Here is an 18,165-nt window from a genome sequence, read left to right as displayed (position 1 = left end):
GAGCTCCAGGAGCGTTTTGACAACGCTCTCAGGGATGCACAGGGTGGGATTGTTGGGGTGTCTGTGCCAGGAGCTGGACTGGATGATGCTGGTGGGCCCCTTAAATCTAGACATATTCTGTAATTCCAACTCTTTGGTTCATCCTTTGCCTCCCCACCAAGAGCTGGCAGAGCTGTTGTGGTTGGGGCAGGACAAGGGGAGCCCCAGCATTCCCGGCTGTGTGACAGAACAATGGGAACCCCAACATTCCAGGCCTGGAGATGTTCCAAGAGAAGTGTCCAAAGCTGCATCCAGTCACCAGAGCTGACCGGCCAGCAAGCCTGAGTGACCATGGCCCTGTCATCTCTGTGGCACCGCTGTGGCCCCTGGAGCTCCCCCACGGCCCAGCTCCTGCAGCCCTTCCTCTCCCCCAAGCCCTCCTGCAGCACACGTAGGGCCTGACCCTGAGCCCAGCAGCCCAGGGATGCACTGTGGGGACATTCCCAGCCCTTCCTGCCCTGCCCCTCTCCTTCCTCCTGCTCCTCAGTGCCCTCAGTGTCCAGCCCTCCAGCCTGAGTTGGGACCTCCTTCAGGACCAGCCAAGCCCCCCAGCACCCCTGTGCCCCTGCCAGCTGTGGCCTGTGGGCTCAGCAGGGCATGGCCAGCACCCCTGGCCTTGCCTGGGCCACACCTGCCCTGGGCAGACCTTTGAGAGCTCCTCTGCCAGGCCCTGGGGGCCATGTGTCTCCTGTGTCCTGGGTGATCCCAACAATGTCCCCATGCCCACGGACTGTGCAGGCACCAGTGGCACCAGCACCCTGCACAAAGTCACCCGGCCCGGGCTGCCTGGGAAGTTGCCCCTCACTGAACAGAGTTCCAAAGTCATCCTGAGCACAGGGCACGGCAGCACCACTGGCAGGAAACATCAGGAGGCACAGCACAATGCAGGGACAGACCTGCCACCACCCCAGGGCAGCGTGTGCACACATGGCATCAGGCTGGAAAGGTGAGGGAAGAAGAGGAGGAAGAACCCTCTGCCCAGAGCTGACAGCAAGCTCAAGGCTCCTGCAGGCAGAGCTGGAGCAGAAATGTAGGATTAGGCCTTTTGAGGGCTCACATTGTTTGGGATGGAGCCAGAGTGTTTTTGATGTTATAGCTGTAGATGAAGATGTAGATGTAGATGTAGATGTAGACATAGACGTAGAAGATGTTGTTCACTGTTCTGCCTTTCTATTAAAACAATTTCATCCATAACCTGTGTCTGCATGGAATGGGGAGGGAGTGCAGGGGGCCCCAGGAAAAGGCACCCAAGAGGTGCAAAAGCATCACTGAGCCCCAAATCAGATCCACCAAGCCACAAAGGACAGCAAGGTGTCCCCAGACCTGAGAGACTGCCAGCAGTGCAGGCACTCCTGGAGGGAAACTCTCCATGGGCCTTTCCCAAGGGAAGCAGCCCTTTGGCATGGGAGCCAGAAAAGACGGTGGCATGCCAGACTCACAGACACAGCCCCTGCCCAAAGCAGCCCTGAGCACACCCTGGGCACTATCCTCCCCCCTTGGGATTTAGGGTCTTCCCCCTGAGGGTCACTGGGCACTGGAACAGCTCCCCAGGGAATGGGCATGGCTCCAAGGCTGCCAGAGCTCCAGGAACATTTGGACAATGCTCTCAGGGATGCACAGAGTGGGATTGTTGGGGTGTCTGTGCTGGGCCAGGAGCTGGACTGGATGATCCTCGTTGAATCCCTTCCAACTCAGGATATTCTGTGATTCTGTGATTCACTATTTGACAGTTTTATCAGTTATAGAGAAGAACTGGGAAAATTATTTCTGTCAGCAGCTGAGGAGAAGCTGCAGGAGCAATAGTGACAAAGACAAGGGATTGGTACAAGTCTAGATCAGTGATTTAAATGGTGACAAGGTCTAGGCACAGAACTCAACCTTCTACGTATCTGCCATAATCACCTTTATATTTCTATACTTCTGTAATCAATTCCTTTGGGAGCCCTTGGGAAGCCACAGCAACGTATCTGTGAGGCTGGAAGGTCTAACACTGCTCTTGGACAGATTAATGCACATCCAACCAGGAATCAAGAAACCAGATTACACCGGCTTGGTCTGAGCACCACCAGAATGCTGAATTCCTTACTCACATCGTCATCAAAGCAGGAAAAAAAATCAGGAACTACGTCACTTGAAAACCTGGAGAGCGTCCAGAGATGTGCAATGACTTAAGAGAATTAGAAAACATCCTTGACTGTGATGAACTCCCAGAGTCCTGTTTATCTTGTCTTGAGGGATGACCGCAGCCTGCAGTGCTAAGTCTGGATAACAAAACCTGGATAAAAGCAATCTCTTCATTCCAGGGAAGATAAGCTAAACTGTGACGGGTGGAAGCTGAAGCCAACCTAAAAATAAGCTGCGTATTTTTAACAGTAATCAAGCACTGAATAATCCACTAAAGCCTGTGGAGGATCTTCTTTCACTGCATGTTTTCAGATAAAAAAGAGATTGCTTTTCCAGGAGATGCACACTGCAGCACAAACCTGCCTTCCCAATCCCTGTATTTCCACGGAGATGGCCACACAGGGCTTTATCAGTTTCGAGATACGGCAGATTTTGTTACACGGGAAAAATGCATCTATCCCAAACCACAAAGAGTAGGAAATTTAACTCTGATGGATTATGTGTAGGAAATGTCAGGTCCTGGAAAAAAACTCTGTATATTCTGAGCAAGTTCCTAGGACTGGATGAGTAGGAATTTGTGCAAAGCCCTGGCTGAAAGGAGAGAGGTAAGCCCACATCCCTTTTCTTCCTGCTCTCTCTCTCTCTCTCCTTTCTTTTTCCATCTTCACAGAAAATTTTTAGCATCTGCCATAAAATTGCTCTGCTGGGAATACTGTGATAATTACAGGAGAATGCAAGCACTGTGTAGGTGCCATAATCCACGTTTTTTTCCTGATATATTTCTTAATTTAGTGTGTTAGTACATAGAAAGTCTATGTTTAAGTGTAAAGCATAATACACCATAAATAAAAAAATAATCATGTTCTACTGCTTGTTTGGAGAGGTAAAAAAAAATAAGAAAACTTTAAATGAAGTTAGAGTGCAATTTTCAGAGTCTCTCACCCAGACCTCACCCTCTGGAACAAGAGGAGGGGATAGCCCACACTTTCCTGAAATATAAGCGGGATTTATCTAAATTAAACAGTCTTCTGTTTCCATGGAGCCAACAAGCCCTAAACCCTTGTGAAAATCAGTTTTTATTTGTTAAGCGGCACGATGGCTTATTACCATTTAATACTTGGGATTCAGTGACGAGGCAGGGACAGGGTGCATGAAGTGCCACGCGAACAGGGAATGCCAGGCTGATTCCTGCCCCCAAGAGCTGTAATTTTCCAGCATCAGCAGCCCTGCTGTCACTGCTCTGGATCCCAATCCTCGGCTGTTTTCAGCCTCACGAACGAAGCAGCTTGACTGGGTGATGGGTGACAAAGCAATTTTTCCTGGAGGAGTTAATGCACTGGAAAGGGCACCCATGATTTAAGGGATACACAGAGTATAAACACTCAAGGACAGCACGTTCAGCATGAAGGATGGCCAGGATCACTGGAGTGGAGGCAAGGCTGGCTTTTCTGCAGCTGGAATTTCGGAGCCTATCAGGGCTCTGGAAGATTTCAGCCCCTTCACCTGCGAGGCTGAGCCAAACATGAGCCTGTTTTTCTGCCCCTCACCTCTGACTGCCCTCACGCAGGGAAGATGGCAATGGAAACAAAAACGGTTGCAAAGAGGCAGAAAAAATTCTAGCTCACAGGTGGAGACATTAATTCTGAGGGGGAAATTCCATTGCCATCCATCGTGACATTGAGCAGTGCGTTTTTTAGGAACACGTTGGCAGATAGGTGTAGTGAAAGTGAAGAGGTGGGCAGTGTAAAACCAGTGGACGTCATCATCTTTAGTAGTTTCTTACAAAGAAAGAGCTGAGAAATGAGTGTGACCATAATGAGAGAACAACTAATTAGGTGAACACATTTTAAATTAAATTTACACTTCGTTATTGAGCACTTCTGGTTCTTACTAACTTGTACTCTCAAAACATCACAGTTATTTATCACAAGCATCTCTATATTCACTCTTTATTCAATGGACTTTCTCCAGGCTATTACAAGACTTTGAGGTCACCTGAGGTCCTCTCCAGTCCTGATCTCAGTAATTCTAGTTACCATTACTTAGAAATTTTGTTTGTGTAGAACACCTTGAAAGATTGACTGCAAACTTGGGGACTACCTGTGCTCAAAGAGGATGTTGTTCACCTTTCAAACACAAAACAGGGAACCTGAAAGCTGAGGTGGGACAGTTTCTCTCTCCTGTTCCTATCTGAATTTTTAATTTTGAAGAAAGCCTGACTCCTAAAACATGATTTTCCTGGTCTACTAGATTGTTTCAAGAGCACCTTGGAATTCTCAATATTGCTGTAAATATCCAACACCTCTATAAATATGAATTAAATTCTAGGCCTCAGGAGTATTGCATCTATGTAAAACCCAACCTGATTATGAACTGAATGGAACAGCATCTGTCATAGACATTTTTTTGAGAGAATTATCTGACCTTCCTCTCAGACTCGGCATTAGTCTGTTTTTTTATTATCTTCTCTCTATTCAGCCAACAACCCAACTTTTTCAAAGCCCTCCAGATAAATTTTGTAATCAATAAATATCCTGTGCCTTGTATAGTCCAGTGGAAGGTGTCCCTGCCCATGGCAGAGGCATGGAATGAGATAAACTTTAAGGTCCCTTTCAACCCAAACCATTCTGTGATTGTACAAATCCGTGCTGTATTACCCCCAAAAACACAGTGGGTATTTTCCACAAGCACTCACACTCTGATCATATTTTACATATTTTTATTGCAAATATAGGATGTTACTTGGAACATCTTCACTGAAAAAATACTCTGCAAAATTGGGATGATACAGTAGATTGCCTAAACATAACACATGCAAGCGCTGTGTAAATTAACAACCAGAAAAAACATGGAAAAAAATTAAATATATATATTATTGGGAGTTGGAACAAGCTAAGTTTAAATGTCCCAACCCAAACCTTTCTGTGATTATTGTACAAATAAATAAACCACATTAACCACATTACTGCATGAAAGGTATGTGTAGCGTGTTTTCCTAAATGCGTCCGCAAAATCCCGTCTAAAAGCGAGAGCGTGGACACGCCAGACGATGGATGTGACACAGAGAGGACATGAGGTGGAGGCGACGTGGACTCCATGAGGGTCCCAAAACACTGGGAAAAACGCTGTGGCCAGACTCAGAGCAAGCTGCATTCCACAGAGGTGCTGTGGAACACATGGGCAGAGCCCATGGAAAGGGATATTTTGGGATAAAGGGTCACGGACGACACTGGTGGGGCGCCCTGGAGGGACCCCCGAGGCAGTGGCGGGTGATGAGTTGCCTTCCCCCGCCGCCGCTCGGCAGGGGGCGCTCTCCCCGCCCTCCCTCGCCGGGGCTCCCTCACCCCGCCCAGCGGGCGATGTCTCCGCGCCACCGCCTCCACCTCCTGCTCTTCCTCCGCGCCCTCCACGGCTCTGCCTTCAGCATGGGCGACTGGGCCTCCCGCCTGCCGCAGGCGAGCGAAGCGCTGCCCGGCAGGACCCAGCGCATGGCGGTGCCAGGTGAGTACTGACTCCGTTTCCTTCCTTCCCTGCCCCCGTTGCCGCCCCGGCCGCGCGCTCCTTCCCCGCGCTCCGCGCGCGCATGCGCGGTGCCCTCGCGGCGGGGGGAGGGCCGCTGCGGCGCGTGCGCGCTGAGGGGCGGGACGGGGGCGTGGGGAGGAACATGGCGGCGGGTGGTGCGTTCTGTGAGGGGGGGACGGGGACGGGGGGGTAAATGTGCCTTGGGAAAGTGTTTGTGTCGTGGTTTACTCGCGCAGTGACGTTTCTTGTGTGCCGTAAGAATAGGGATTGACGGGTTGTTGGAGCAGCCAGCGAGCGCGGCCCTGTGTTTGCCCAGAGGAGCTGTGGCTGCCCCGTCCCTGGAAGTGTTCTGGGCCAGGTTGGACAGGGCTTGGGGCAGCTTGGGATAGTGGAAGTTGTCCCTGCTCGTAGCAGAGGGTGGAATTGGATGAGGTTTAAGATTCCTTTCCACCCAAACCATCAAGTGATTATTTTCTATAATCTGTTGTGTGTATATGAGTTTTCTCTTTAATTCTTACTGAAGCCAGCAATAGGGTTTTAAAGAGATTTCTCTAGGCCTTACTGTTTTTTTAAAATAATAATACTTTAAAACAAAATCATGACATGCTGTGTATCTTCTGCGGGTGTTCTAGGAAGAAATTCTTCCCTGTGAGAGTGATGAGGCCCTGGCACAGGTTTCCCACAGAAGCTGTGGCTTCCCCTGGATCCCTGGAAGTGTCCCAGGCCAGGTTGGACATTGGGGCTTGGAGCAACCTGGGATAGTGGAACCCATGGCAGGGGGTGGGATGAGATGGGCTTTAATGTCCTTTCCAACCCAAACCGTTCCATGATTCTCTTTGCAAGGTGCTTCTAAGTTCTTAATAATTTTTCCTATTGTTTTCCTCCTTTGAGTAGATGTGTGCTGTCAGGTAAGCAAAGCAGCAACCCAGAATTCAGGAATTTACTTTCTCACAGCCCTCCTAGGAACTGAAGGAGTTCCAAGATGACTGTCAGTGCTTTTCAGTAGGAATTTTAGTGGTACTGAGGTGCTCTAATACATGTATTCAATAGCTCACGTATGAGGTATTTCTTGAACAAGGTGTTACTTACACGTATTTTTGCTCCAGGCTCCTGTGGACCCTAACAAAGTGTGCAAACTTAGGGCATAATTTAAACACACTAAGTACATAAGTACTGGTGGAAGAATTACAAATGGGTGATGGCATAAGCCCAGTGCTCAAGAGGATAATAAATTTTTGCATTGTCTAGATACTTGGTTAGTAGTTGAAAATAGTGGTGAAATTAAAGGTAGCAGGGAGAATATTATGTCTGATGTGGAGGAAATGGAGTCAAAGGAGGGGTGCAGAGGTAGGGTTTGTGCTGTTACAGCAGTGAACTCCAGAGATGATACCGAGAGTAGCACATTCCCTGCATCAACATGGTACCTTCCTGTTTTTATTGAGAAAAGACTGGACAGAAGACACACCGAGCTCATTTTATGCTGAGTAAATGCACAGGTAGAATCATTCTGTGCTGCTGTACGAAAAGCATCCTCGTAAGGCCAAATACAATTTTTAGAAATGTTTTTCTATGGCTAAATGTGGCATTACGTATTTAATAACAGCATGACCCTACAGTGAATTGTCAATGTTAAAATAAGATGTAAACTGCGCAGAAGAGAATGGCAATTAAAATTTTAGGCTGATGATCGACTTAAGGCTGATTGACCTTGCAGACCCTTGCCATGTTAATAATTCTTGTGAATTGGGAACTAGAACTGGAGCTGGTAGTCTGGGTGAATTCTTACCAGTACAGCATAGAAGAGAGGGATTTTTCCTTTCTCTGCTGTCCAGAGTCACAGTTTGCTTTCTCTGCACTGCGAGCCCATTTAACCTGGCATCCAGCAGGACCACAGCTCCTTCCCAGCAGCTCTGAGATCATCTTGCTCTTCTTGTTGACCTCCCTGGGGTTTCTATTGGTGTAGACCTGGAATTTTTCCAGGTCTTCTTGGATAAACTTCTGCTGTTTGCTCTGTCTGCCCTTCGCTGTTTGTTTAACGCTGCCCTCAGATTTGCTGAGCGTGTTTTCTGTCACATCACTCATGTTGCTGTTGCAGCTATTGAATGATTCTGGCCCCAGCAGCAGCCCCTGGGGTCACCTGTTGCACACCAGACATGAAGGTATTGATCCCTGCCTTAGGAGATTGCTCCTCCTGCCCATTTTTGACATGCAGGCTGCTCCTCCAGCCAGGACTTCGTCAGCTTCCACAGCAAATGCTGTAGGAGAGGGTGTCAGAACCCTGCTGAAGTCAACATGTGCTACAGCCACTGCTCTGCCTTCCTCTGCAGAGCCAGAATTTCAGCCTAAAAAGGCAGCTCAGCCGGACAAGCGTGATTTGCCTTTGGTAAATGTGTTGATTATTCCCGATTACATTCTTGTTCCCTCTGTTTGGAAATACTTACCAAGAGAACATACTCCGTGATCTCTCCTGGGACTGAGCTGAAGCTGAGCATCCTATACGCGCCTCAATTCTTCTTTTTCCTTTGTTCAAAACGGCTGTTACTGTAGCCCAAATCTCATCATCAGAGATCCCCAATCACTGTAATTTTTCATTATTTCTCATCTGTAAGTGTTCTGATGGCCACATCAGCAAACTTGCCTCCCAGCTCTGGAAGAACTCCATATGGCTCCTTGGATTTAAACACATTTAGCTTAAGTAGCCATAACCCATTTTTCCTCATGTTCTTTGCTGCTTTTCTTTCTGATTGTACCAGCCTGGAGAGGTTTTGGAGCAGTTGTTTGTGGAGACTTGTGCAAATGAGGTTTTGAGTACTTCAGTCTTTTCTGTACACACTTCTAGGCTGTCTCCTGTATTCATCAATGCACTTTGATTCTTTCTGAGCTTCTTTTTACTCCTGCAATTTTTGCAGATTCATTTCTTATTGCCGTTTATGTCCCCAGCCAGATTGAACTCCAGCTTTGGCTTTGCTGATTTTGTGCCTAAATGCTGAGGTGGTGCTTTCTGTGTCTCCTTTGTTGCTTGTTCTTGGTCTCTGCATTTTAGTCCATGAAACAGTGCTGTGTTTCTGATGAAGTTCCCACTTTTCCTACATGGTTTTTTTGTTCCTTAACTCTCTTTAGAAAATTTTTGTCAATTCAGACCACCCTGAAGGGCCTTTTTTTCCCTCTGGCAGCCTCCCAGGGGCTTCTCAGGGGCTGCAGCTTCTCCAAAGGGGCAGAGGAGGGACAGCTCTCATCTCTGCTCTGTGTGACCAGGGACAGGGCCCAGGGAACAGCTGGAGCTGTGTCAGGAGAGGTTTAGGCTGGCTATCAGGGAAAAGGTTCTTCCTGCAGAGGGTGTTTGAGCACTGGAACAGCTCCCCAGGGGATGGTCACGTTCCCAAGGCTACCAGAGCTCCAGGAGCGTTTGGACACAGCTCTCAGGCCCAGGGTGGGATTGTTGGGGTGTCCTGGGCAGGGTCGGGAGTTGGACTCAACAATCCTTCTGGGTCCCTTCCAGCTCAGGAGATTCTGTGATTCCATGATAATTCCATATATAAGCCAGAGTCTGAGTTCTGAAAGCTGAAAATACTGAATCTGTTTACCTTTCCAGCCTTCCTTTGGATCTCCATCTCTGCTGTCTTGTGGTTACTTAGAGGACTGTTTTCACTCTGCAGCCCTGTGCTCTCAAGGAGTTGTGTTTCAGTAGAGTGCAGCTCCACATCCTGTTCTTCTGTTTTCGGAAGGATTATTCCTACATCCTACATAACCTGTTCTGATCCCTGCTCCAGCTGTGTGTGCTGTGCCAGGTCTCTGATTCTTGGCGCATCAGAGGTCTGTGACCACACCTGGACATCCAAGTGAGCCGAGCTCTGCCTTGGTGTGCAGGCACTTGAGGAGAACTTCTGCCAGAGCTCTCTGGACCTGCAGTGTCCAGCCTCTTCACCTTCAGTGATGTTGACAGCCCCTAACTTTACTCAGTGAAGGGCTGCAGAGCATTTAGCTTCTTGTCTCTTGGAGATCCCACTGATCTACTCCTCATCCTGATGGAATAAAGCATCCTTGGAGCTCCTTCCTTGTGCTGCAGCAACTGGGTCTGCCAGAGCAGAGCTCCCAAAAGTGAGGCTGCTGCCACTGTTGAGATCCCTGTGGAGGAGCACCAGGCTCTTCCCACTGAGTTCAGTCTGGAGGGAAGTTGAAGTTCCAGAGGTGTTAGTGCTCACTGAGGATCCAAGAAAATCGTGCAGTTAAACCTGGATAAACCACTCTGCATTAGCTGAAAGGAATACAAACATTAGTAAACTTACTCTTTTGTAAGCAAGTTGAGTTTATCAGATCTTCTACAAATTCCATAATCTGGGTTTTAGAATTTGTTGTGCTGTTTTCTTTCCTTGCAGTAGAGCACCTGCATTCATTTTTTAAAATTACTTCTTTCATATTCTTGTATAATGGTGCAATATGATGTTGTGCTTTATAGTAAAAACACACATTATTTATTTATTGCTTCTACCTTTCTAGTATAACTCTACTTTTCAGAGTTAATTTTAGTTTGATTGGTGCTGAAACATGGCTGTGTTTTCTGACTGTGTGAGGATATATTGCTTACACTATTTAATGAACTATTTTATTTTATGACAGTGGTAGGAGCAGTAGTCAAGGAGCCATATGAATGTAGAGATTGAATAACATCTATATATATGTATCTGTATAAATATATATTGATATAGATATATACACAGGTTTTTTCTGCTAGATATCCTGAGGTAGCAATGTGTAATAAATTAAAAGAATGTTTTTCCTACTGTTCCCAATGAGCAGTGTCAGAGAATATCTTCTTACACATCTGTAGTGACTTTTTTGAGGCAGAGAAAGTCCAGCTCATGGGTAGAGAGCCTTAAGATTGTTTAAACCCATTAAGCCCCTTAGCTTTATATCTAAAGATTAATAGAGCAGTAATTACAAATGTGAAGGAGGTCATAGTGAATTTTAGTCTGACCTTCTGTGTTAAAAAAAAAAAAAAAAAAAAAAAGCACAGCATTGCCATGAATTAATTCTTGCTTGAATCAGATCACACTCTTTAAAGAAAACATTGATTAAAAATGTCATTTGACAGAGGATCCACATGCTCTCCCTGTTAGTCTTTTTTTACCATTCTTAAGACACTGAGCAGAAATTATTGTGGTCATACCAGTGGCCTGTGGTCTGGTACTTCCATTTGTTTCATCACCATGCTCACCATTAAACTATGTCCTCAAAATAAGGAATAAAATGAAAAATATTCATGTTTGTTTCCTTTACTGGTTAAAAGAATTTGTAATCATGGGCAAATACAAAATTTTTTCAGACATGATTTTAGTATCACTGTATTTTAGGTCTAAAATAAAGATTCTTGAGTGAGATTATACGTCAGGACAAAACCTCAAAGAAAATAAAGTTTGTCTTAAGGTTTAGGAGGACTTGTTTCTTCAAATTTTTACACCACTTTCTTTTACCTGAATCAGCATTCTACATAATGAATTAACTAGTTGTCCATTTTTATTGGGTTTGTATGAAATATGGGCCAAAAAAAGTGAGACTTGACTTCCATTGCAGTTTAGTGGAGTGTGTTGAGTAACAATGTCATATGTGGTTTAGCGCTTTCCAAATTGCAATTTACCTTTCTAACTCAGAAGACTTAGTTACTTATTTCTTTATTCTAGGACACAATCTTTGCCTCAAACACACTCAAGCCATCAATTTCCATAAATTATTAAATTTCATTGCAATTTTGTTGTGTATGCCAAGATTGAAAGCAAAATGCACAGCAGAGAAACACCTCACCCCAGTGGTTGTTTATTATCTGAAAAAACTTCTCAAATTTGTGGTTACAACTTCTTGCAGGTACTTCCAGGATGAATTTCCTTGGAAATCCTGCCTGTCATGGCTTTTTCTAGTGCTCATTTTTTTTTTTGGTGCATTTTGTCAAGTAATTATATTTGCACACTAAACACCTCATTTTCAAGCCAACTGTACAGCTGTAAATATTGTGCTCTTGTTGGAAAGACAGGAATTACTTTTAACCCCCCCATTGCATTTTACATTTTGGAAGGTGCTGCAAGGAGAAGCAAAGATTAAGTCAATATAAAGAGATTTTTTTTGTTGTTTGCACGTGCTTTTTTGCTCTTGGAAGCTGGAAAACAGCCACCCAAAGGAAGTTAACAGGCACAGAGGATGCTGGGGAGATGGAAAGCATACAGGAAATATATTTACAGAGCTGCACATCAAGCTGCCAAATGCTGCTCCTGAGGTGGAATAACCCTGCACTTACTTATCACCTCTCACTACATCCCAAGAGAACTGATGACATCACTCATCACTAAACCCCTCAAAAAATGTAAAAGTAAAAAAAATTCTGTTGTTCCTAGTCCCTGGAGTTCTGGGGCTCTGCTTAGCATGCGGCTCACAGCCGGAGGGTGCGGAGGAAGCGCTCCTGGGGCTTCTCCTGGCAACAGCTCGGGTTGCTGGGAGACAGCATTGCCTAAATGGGGAGAAACTTCACCCAACTGGCAGCCTCTTGCATGCAAATGAGGCTTGGTGGAGGCTTCTCGTGCTGATGCCGTAATTTCCCTCTCCGAAATGAAAAAGGAACCCAGAGGGTTGTGTGTGGATGCTGCTATGAGGAGATCGTTCGAAGTCGTGTAATAAAAGGGGATAATTATTCTGGGTGAAGGTAGTTGCGTTACACAGGGCTCAGGAGCTTCTCGTTGCTGCTGTTTTGAAACGGGATGTACATGTCTGAATGAGCCAAATTTGGGGTGTTAAACCTATCAGTTAGGAGAGCTAAACACAAGGCTATATTTACTGAGGTTGTTTTTTCTATCTAGAGAATATTTTAACTGATTTTGTGTGAGTCCTGGGATACATTGGACTCCTTTGGCTGATTGTGTCCATTTATCTTTAGTGCAGGAATGACATTGACTGGACATTTAGGTAACGTTGTGCCCTGGATCCCACATGTTCTTCCATAATTGATTAAGTGAATGTATATCCCAGGCAGAGACATGGAATTAGGCATCCCACTGCTTCTCTTTCCACAGCAGGTAGGAGAGTATGGGGCAAACTTTACATTGCAGCAGGAACAGGGTGGGACAGAGCACTGGAAGAGGCTGAGTGGTGCTGCAGCAATACCCAGAGTTAGGCTGTCATAGGTGAAATGGGCACTGGTGTCTTTAGTTCATCAAAAGACATTTAAATCAGGGAAATAGCACCCAGAATGCTGTTTTCTTCCACCGGCTGCCAGAGGGTCCAGTGGCCACTGCAGGGTCCAGTGACCAGTGCAGGGTCCATTGACCAGCTCACATGGAGGTGTCTGTGTGATAACCAGGTATAGACGGAGTCCTGGCTTTGCTGTCTTCATCACCTATCCATGTAGTTGATATTCAATATAAAGCCTTTAATTTTTTTTTGAGTTATTCTCATTGCCCAGGGTGAAAAGCTGTATTTTTTTTGAACTCTCTACACCAAATACCAGTTCACAGAATCACATTTTTTTCCTTTACTTTCTTCAATTTTCCTGGTTCATGCTCATATACAACATTGTCAATAATGGAGGAAAGAATTTCCAAAGTCACGTTATCCAAATGAGAGAGAAGTTGTTTACACATGGAACTGCAGAGGTGCAGCATCTTTAGTTCCTTCAGAACACACAAGGAATAGATAATAAAATAATAAAATAATTGAGAGAAGATAAGTGCAGAACAGTCCTTAAGGCAGATTTAAAGTTGCTTGAATATTTCAGGTATTAATTCCTGTGTTTTAGTCCTTTTGTTCTTTGATGTACAGTATTTCCTTTTGAATTTTTTCAGCTTTAAAAGCTTCTCTGGTTTAATTAATGTCTTCCTGTCAAATTTATACCTTCAAATTACAGTGGTGTACATTGCCTTTACTTCAGGTTTACGTAATTTTTATTGAATTTATTTTTACTTTGCAACCATTGAATTATTTGGCTTGTAATTTATTGTGTGATAGGCATTGCTTTATCCTTCCATGCTTATCTTTTAATTATTATGTATGAAATTTCAGTGGTATGGATACATTTGATTATTGCACTTATTTTGTTGCAAATTTTTATGATATGTATGAAACTTGCATTTAAATTTCCAGTAAAATTAAAATAATGCACATAAATAAGTCCTTAATACAAATCAGATAAAAACCTCTGCCATAAAACCCATCACAATCCAGGGATGGTTATTGCAGTTTCTTATGCATTGCTCATCGTTAATTCTTGCTGCAGATAATGCAAAATTGGAATTTAGTGGAGATTGTTTGGGTCTTTGTTTTGAAGATAAGATCTTATTTTCTGTTGAGAAACGTGGCCAGGTAGATGATACCTGTATTTTTACTATAGTTTGGGCTTGATTTTCTAGGAGCCTCTTGACTTTCTAGGAGCCTCCAGAGATGCTTTAAGGAATGCCCACATTTCAGGAATGGCTGAGAAGCAGAACTCCAGCGGGAACTAGTTTTTTTGGTGTCCCTCAATGTGAGACAGAAATCCCTCACCTTGAGGACATTTGTTTAGACTTGAGGACTTTGGGGGTAGAGATTTGGTGCCTGAGTCTCTGGCTGAGAACTTTTAGGAACCCAGTGAGCAATGAGAAGTGTTGTGTACAGACACAGACAGTGGAAGTGTCTTTGTGTTTCTGACATTCCCCATTCAAAAAGTGCGAAAAATGCACTTTTTGGTTCATCAAACATTCAACTCGTGGAAATTTCATCCCAGGACTCCTAAAGTGGGAGCAGGAATCGGGGAGGTCAGGCACTGATGACTTGACAGGCTGGATGAGGGAGGAGAGGGATGACTCCAGACAGCCCTTGGTGGAACTGACAGGGTCTGGTACATGTGTATGGCAGAGTGGGATCACAGGATAATCCAGGTTGGAAGGGGCTTTGGGAGATCATTGATTTATGGGATCGGTAGATTGGCAGCTGATCTGCTCGTTTCGGAGAGGAAATGTCTGCAGTCGTCTGCTCCTTTCAAATGTTGAGCTTACATTTTGAAAAACGGCAAAATTCCAAGTCAGGGAATCAGTGGCTGATTTCCTGATACGCTTTAGCAAACTGCAGTAGGATTTTGTCTAAGATCATCAGAATCAAAATAACTGCACCAGAGATAACATTACGATATATAGGGTCTATGTGGACTGTTTACATTGCTTGCTTTCTTTTGTTTATGTTCTTCCCTAAGGATTCCCCTTCTTACCTAAACAGGGATGTGCAAACTTCCTTCCGCACTGACTGAGCTTGATCTGATGCGTGCTGGGGAGCAGAGATAAAATCTCATCTGGAAGAGTTTGCGCTCAGACAACTTCTAATAAAATAAGCTTCTCACAGAATAATAATGCTTCATTTCAGTAGGATCCTGAATGACAATTTTCCAAGTTACTACTCAGAAAGGGAACAGGAGAGGGAAGAAATGAGCAGGCAAGCCAAATGTAGAGGGTGGATTATTAACCAGAATGTCCTAATATGTTCTAATACATCTTTATATGAAGAAGAAAAATACTCCTAAGGTGACCTAGAGATAAGTTTACAGTTGGTTCGTAAGATATGTATTTCAGAACTTCAGAACTTAGAAAAGATCCTTTTTTTTTTTTTTTTTAACAATTTTAGGATGTTCTGATCCTCCTCTGCTTTGTTAGCATTTCTCATAAATACAGTCATAAATGGGTATAACTGCCCCGGAGTCCAGCTGCATCCTCTGGAATGAAGCAGCAGGACCAACAGCCCATCTGTTTGCCACATTCACTTCTGAAGTTCTGCTTCTGAAAGGTGTCTTCTGATGTTGTTGGCAGCTGAACACAATTCCTGCTGAAAACCCGTGTTCTGAGCACTGAAGGGATTTAGAGTAGGACATCACAGCTCATATCTTACTGTTGAGTGGCTTTAATGCATTTGTTTTCTTACCAGTCATCTACACTTTTTGCTATTTGATTTAATCTGGTCCCTTGTGCCATTCTTAGTCATCAAACTGCTTTTCAACCGACCTGAAAGACTCTGTCATTTACTGGAGGAGGATTCCATCCCACTCAGGAAGAGCTGGATGCAGGCTAACACTGTGTATCCAGCATGGGAATTGTGGATTGTTTCTGTGACTGTGATTGTGCCCCTGGTTGTGGACGTGAACATGACTTGGATCCTCCTTAAATCCTTGGAGAGATCCTGGGTCTGTCCTTTCCCTGGTCAACCAGTACGTTCCTCTGAAATTCCTAGATTTGGAACTGTTCCCAGTCATGAGTTGGACACAGCATCATTTTTTGGATGTGGTGGGCTGTGCCTGGGCTGGTGACACGAGTCCAGAGGATGGGATACGAAGGAACGTTTAGCAGGATTTGGGTGTTCCTCTGTCCAGTCCTTGGTGGGGTGGAATTGCAGACTTCCACACTCACCCTTCGGCATTAAGTAACTCATTTCTCCTTAAGTCCTTGTTTAAGGAGTCGTCTTTGTGTTAAATATTCCCACACCAATTAAGACCTACTCAGTGTTTATTTAGTTTACAACAACTGAAAGCAAACTTTTTGAGAGAGAGGCAAGAAGATCATCAAATGTGTATTTTATCCTTGTGGATACCTGTGCACAGACGTTCCCAGGTACTCCTGTTGTGAAAGTATTAAGTATAATGGAAGCTGAAAATGAGGAAAAACCAGCACTCTCTGGGCTGATGGCTGGATGAAGATGAGGAATTCTGAGATACTGCTCTCTGTAGAACCGTTTAAAATATTTAATTTGTGAAAATTCAGTAATTTAACACAAAGCACTTTGTTCCTGAATTTTACAATAAACCCCTTGCTTAGTGCAAAATAAAGAGTATGTTCTTATTCCTCACACCAGGAATTATGAAACCCTAACCTGACCAAACTATGGATAAATTCTCTTAGTTACTTGATTTTTTAGAGCCTCCATTTTCATAATAATTGAAGATATTTGAGTTTTTCTAGCCACAAGTCTATTTTCACTCCATCCAAGTTAACTTGTGGATTTTATTATGAGTAACTATTTCTACCTCAAGTTCTGTGCATTTATTTTTCGTGTTCCACACTGCAGTCAGTTTTTAAATGGCACTCACCCCTGGCTGTGGAGCTGGGCTCCCAACATTTTGGTTTTTTTTAAGTATCTGTTTTTCTCCTGAGACCTAAAGGGGATAATAAACAATTAATGGTACCAATGGTATTTAAAAACCCATGTAGCACTTTATATTGGAAGTGTTCTGGGTGGTACTGGACAAAGAGAATGGGAAAATATTTTAATCTAGGAATATAAATTCTGTTGGATATACTCTGGAGACCATCTGGTCCAAAGGAAACTGAAGAAGAATACATTTAGTGGAGATTGACCCATGGATTTGGAATTTCAAATTGGGGCAGAATGCCAGCACATGATGAGCAGTTGAAGGATAATCCCACAGTGATTTTAGGAAGTTGTTGACAGCTTCCGATAGAGTTTGGTCTTGTCATTTATTTGCCTTGCAAAGCTGGAGGACTCCACCCCACCGTGTGACAGCGCCAGCCCTAAACCCACCGGGCTCATGGATCCGCTCCTTTGATTTTCACCTGGATTCAGCTGGAACTCTCCATTCCTGGGGCTAATGTTTTCCATGGCACAGGAAGGACCACAGTCAGGCATATATGATGTTGTCAAAATGACAAATGGTAAATGCAGGTGGTAGGGGGGCAGCTGCCAGGAGGAGACAGCCCATCCTGGACCAGAATTAACTGGGGACATCAAAACTGTGCAAAACAAGCTGCCAAAAGTGCTCCTTGTGTTGATTGACTTTGGGAAATCTGCAGGACCTGAGGCCCTTGCAGGTCTAGTCCTTCATATTCAGATTTTTCATGCCTTTATTCTTGTGTTTTTTAATATTTTTTCCATTTTATTTGATTGATTTTTGGAATGTTGACTTCAGCTCTCGCTGTCTTCCCTTGCCACTTCTGGATGGCTGCAGTATTACTTTTTTTCTTTCCTTCTCAGTATTTCTTTTCATTATATTGGTCTCTATGTAATAGCTACAGTCACTCACTTACATGTTCTTAGAGCTTCCCCAGTGTTTGGCTGTTTAATAATGAAACGCAGGAAAGTGGAGAGCCCGTAGGAAATTCTTTGTCATCATCTCTTTATGAGCAGCCCAGGTAAAAGTTGCCTTTTTCCTGTCACATGATGCACTTTCACCCTTCAATAATAAATCAGAGAAGCATCTGGCTCCAAAATTAGACTCCTAAAAACCTCTAGCTTGTCCTCAGAGGAATTGGCTTCACTTATTTCTGATGGGAGTGCCCAGAAATTATAACAGGAGTGTGATAGCAGAAAGACTGACAGAGTTAGCCCTGATATGCCAGATATGCTGGTGTTTTTATTCTTAAGAATAAAATGTTTTGGGGAACTGTCACACCCACATTGACCTCGTATCAGGTGGTCAGGATGAAGCGTTACACAGCTTTCATTGGTCCATGGCACTGAGGTGTTCCA

General features: G+C 44.3%; 1 protein-coding gene across 2 annotated transcripts in view; it reads left to right on the top strand.

Annotated features, from left to right (window-relative positions):
* The first annotated feature begins 2,498 nt into the window (after nucleotides 1-2,498).
* The window catches only part of MSRA (methionine sulfoxide reductase A), a 237,702-nt gene continuing 222,035 nt past the window's right edge, over nucleotides 2,499-18,165 (top strand). Inside the window, exon 1 of one of the 2 annotated variants that reach the window (XM_019293053.1) lies at nucleotides 2,499-2,768. Coding sequence is in view for 1 of the 2 variants with exons in the window: in XM_010411390.3 (XP_010409692.1) it covers nucleotides 5,523-5,664 (142 nt within the window). In the remaining variant the exon portion in view is untranslated. Of the gene's footprint in view, nucleotides 2,769-5,488; nucleotides 5,665-18,165 lie in introns of those variants that run through there. The other variant, XM_010411390.3, reaches the window with a different exon arrangement.

Source organism: Corvus cornix, chromosome 3, assembly GCF_000738735.6.
Source record: "Corvus cornix cornix isolate S_Up_H32 chromosome 3, ASM73873v5, whole genome shotgun sequence".
Lineage (NCBI taxonomy): Eukaryota > Metazoa > Chordata > Aves > Passeriformes > Corvidae > Corvus > Corvus cornix.
Note: the sequence above shows the minus strand (reverse complement) of the source record. Positions and strands in the feature narration are given on the sequence as shown.